We start from the raw sequence: 3134 nt of genomic DNA on the forward strand, positions 1-3134 counted from the left end.
CTAGGAAATTATCTTGGGGGGAGGGGGGCGCAGCAAAATATAAAACAAAAATAGACGTATTTATGAAACTATATCAAATGTATATTAACGATAGAGATATATGAAGTGCATTGCATTAAAAACTAAATAATTACAAATGTCCCTTTCGATGTCTCATAACCTGAAAGCTATTTAAGATTCTTTCATTGTCAATGTTACAAAAAATATCTTTCTCAATATAAGTAATCAAACAATCGTTCATCCAAGAGTCTCCCATCTTATTACGGAGGCGGTTCTTCACAATATTCATCGTTGAAAAAATCCTCTCCACCGATGCAGTAGCAACTGGTAATATCAACGCCAACTTCATAAGTAAGTAAACCAGTGGATAGACAATATGCCTTCTTGTGGCAACCAACTTCTGAGAAAGATCTCCGATACTTTTTAGGTTTAAAAACTCTTCATGAGATCTCATATCAAAAATGTAAGTCTCAAGTTGATTGTCAAGCAACTGAATATCAACCTCAGAGAACTCCAAAGGATAAAAGCGAGCAAGTTGAATCAATTTGGATTTATCAAAAGAGGCAAAAGAATCATTTGGACTTAAGCAAAGCCACACAAAGAAGCAAATTTGTGTTCACCTCATTGAAGCGGCTGTTGAGTTCTTGAAGTTGCCAATCGATCACTCTGTTAAAAAGCTCAAACCGGAAATAACTCAAGTTTGTCAAGGCTTCACCTTTCCGCTGCGATCGTCTTGGAGCCACATACATTTCATTCATATTTATGATATCAATGTCATTTCCGTTAGAAAATATAGATACTTCACTCATCAAAGAGTCTCATCCTTCATCCCGCATCTCTTGCAAACGTTGCTTTGCCACTTCAATCAAAACCATAGCATTCACAATATCTTGATCTTTCATTTGCAATGCTAGAGACAACTCATTCATGATTCGCAAAATAGTTTTCATCAAGTGCAAGATGAACACAAATTCAAAAGTTGGCATAACATTCAATAAGGAAAATGCTTCACCTCTCTGTTCTACAGTTGAGCAATCTTTCTCAATGATTTGGAAAACTTCCATAACCGATGAGAACATGACAACCAAACTTATCAATAACCTATAATGAGATCCCCAACATGTATCACCTCCTCTTTGAAGACTTATCTCTTGATTTGAACCCTTACCCATTGAGAATTCACCAATTTCAAATGCTTCCAAGACTCTGTTTTGTTGCTTCTCTCGAAGAAGATCTCTACGCTTGCATGAAACTCCAACAAGAGTAGCTATAATAGTCACTGAGTTGAAAAATGCAGCAAGTTGCGGTTTCTTTTTTGCCACGGCAACAAGAGCTAGTTGAAGTTGATGAGCAAAACAATGAACATAATAAGCAGAAGAATTCTCTTGCATGATCAAAGTTTTGAGTCCATTAAATTCCCCTCGCATGTTACTTGCACCATCATAGCCTTGCACCCGCCCTTTAGACAAGCTCAAATTATGCTTCAAAAAAAGAAACTGAATAGCTGTTTTTAGTGAAGAAGCGCTAGTGTCACTAACATGAACAATGCCAAGAAAATGCTCAACAACACACCCTTCCGAATTAACAAATCTTAGAGCAACTGCCATTTGTTCCTTAACCGAAACATCATGAGATTCATCAAGTAAAATAGCTAAGAATTCATCCCCTAGCTCATGGAGAATAGCATTAGTGGTCTCCATAGTGCAAGCACGGATAAGATCCTTCTGAGTATTAGGGGATATCATTTTCATATTTCTCGGAGCATTTCAAGATAATATTTTTTATAGCGTCATTATGACTAGCAAGAAAATAGAGGAGCTGAAGAAAGTTGCCTTGATTATGCGATTCTTCTAATTCATTGTGACCATGAAATGCCAAGCCTTGAGATAGAAGAAAACAAATGCAGTCAAGTGAAGAAGTCAGACGAAGCCGATAATCTTTACGTGCTTGTTCTGATTATTCTCAAAAGCAAATTGGATATGTTGTTGTTGATTCATCAAATCTTCGCTTCTTCTCCAAGCTTTGTTATGGGTACTATCTGGACCTCCAACATGCTCATTGAATTTTTCTTTTTTCTTCCAATTTGTATATCCTTCCGACATAAATACTTCACCACTTGCTTGCGCTCCAATGTCCGGCCTATAAAGATAGCAACACAAACAGAAGGAGGCATCTTTCGCAATACTATATTCTAGCCCATTTTTATGCTCTTCAAACCATTTTGGATTAAAGCGCCGGAATATATTTCTGAATTTCTTTTGAGGAAAATCGTGTCCTTTCGGTTGACATGGACGTTGTTACAAATAATACCTTCTAATTCTATCACGGTCATTATGATGATAATCGAAAAATTTTTTCTTGAGCCCGAGATCGGAAGGGAGATTTTCCAAATTGATTTCCACATGTCTTCTTTTTTAGCAGTCATTATTCGCTCTGGTCATTATGTTTCTTCTATGGTTGATTTCTTCTTTATACGATACTTATCCATTTCTACACAAGAAAAAAATTCAATCTAAAAATAGCACCCAAAAAAATTCAAAGAAACAAGACAGAACAGCAAAATCAGCAGCATAGTTACTGATCAGAAGAAATTTTGCAGATAAACCTGACTTAGTGGGCTAGATAGAGCACTCAATAACCAAGGGAAGTTCGACCTTGAAGAGGCCAAGAGTTCTTGAACTGGAAACTCGAAGGGGATTTGGAGGACCTAAAGTCCTGTAGAAGCACCCAATAGAATAAGAATCAACATCGAGTAACACCATTCGACCAAGCACCGTAGATTTTGCGAGCAGCGGAAGGAGACCAACGAACAACAAGGCGGCAACAGCTACTAACCAGGAATTGACTAGCTAACAAGACTGAAAGGGGAAAAATGAAAATCACAGCTTGCTAAGAGAACTTGGTCTAGAGCTGGGAAGAAGAAAAGGGTTCTGAATGGAGCCGTAGTAGCATCAAGCTATGTTCACTTCACTCGAGAAGCTAATCGTAATGATTTTTTTGAAACTCCATAGCGGCACCAAACAAGGAGGATTTCTGAAACATGGAGGGAAGCGGCCAAGAATTAGACTTACACGGTCGTTGAGATCAATGGAGACGGGACTAGCGAGACGGCTATGGTCTCTTTATCAAGGTCG

General features: G+C 37.9%; 1 protein-coding gene across 1 annotated transcript; it reads right to left on the reverse strand.

The window, feature by feature from the left end:
* Positions 1 to 818: 818 nt before the first annotated feature.
* LOC116188754 (zinc finger MYM-type protein 1-like) lies at positions 819 to 1745 on the reverse strand. Its single transcript, XM_031518234.1, has one exon. It carries the CDS (start codon positions 1743 to 1745, stop codon positions 819 to 821), a length of 927 nt encoding a protein of 308 aa, XP_031374094.1.
* Positions 1746 to 3134: the final 1389 nt, after the last annotated feature.

Source organism: Punica granatum, chromosome 8 (assembly GCF_007655135.1).
Source record: "Punica granatum isolate Tunisia-2019 chromosome 8, ASM765513v2, whole genome shotgun sequence".
Taxonomy (NCBI): domain Eukaryota; kingdom Viridiplantae; phylum Streptophyta; class Magnoliopsida; order Myrtales; family Lythraceae; genus Punica; species Punica granatum.

Bases quoted from the DNA above. Each gene is read 5' to 3' on its own strand.
- LOC116188754 (XM_031518234.1), bottom strand. From the start codon at position 1,745: ATGATATCCCCTAATACTCAGAAGGATCTTATCCGTGCTTGCACTATG.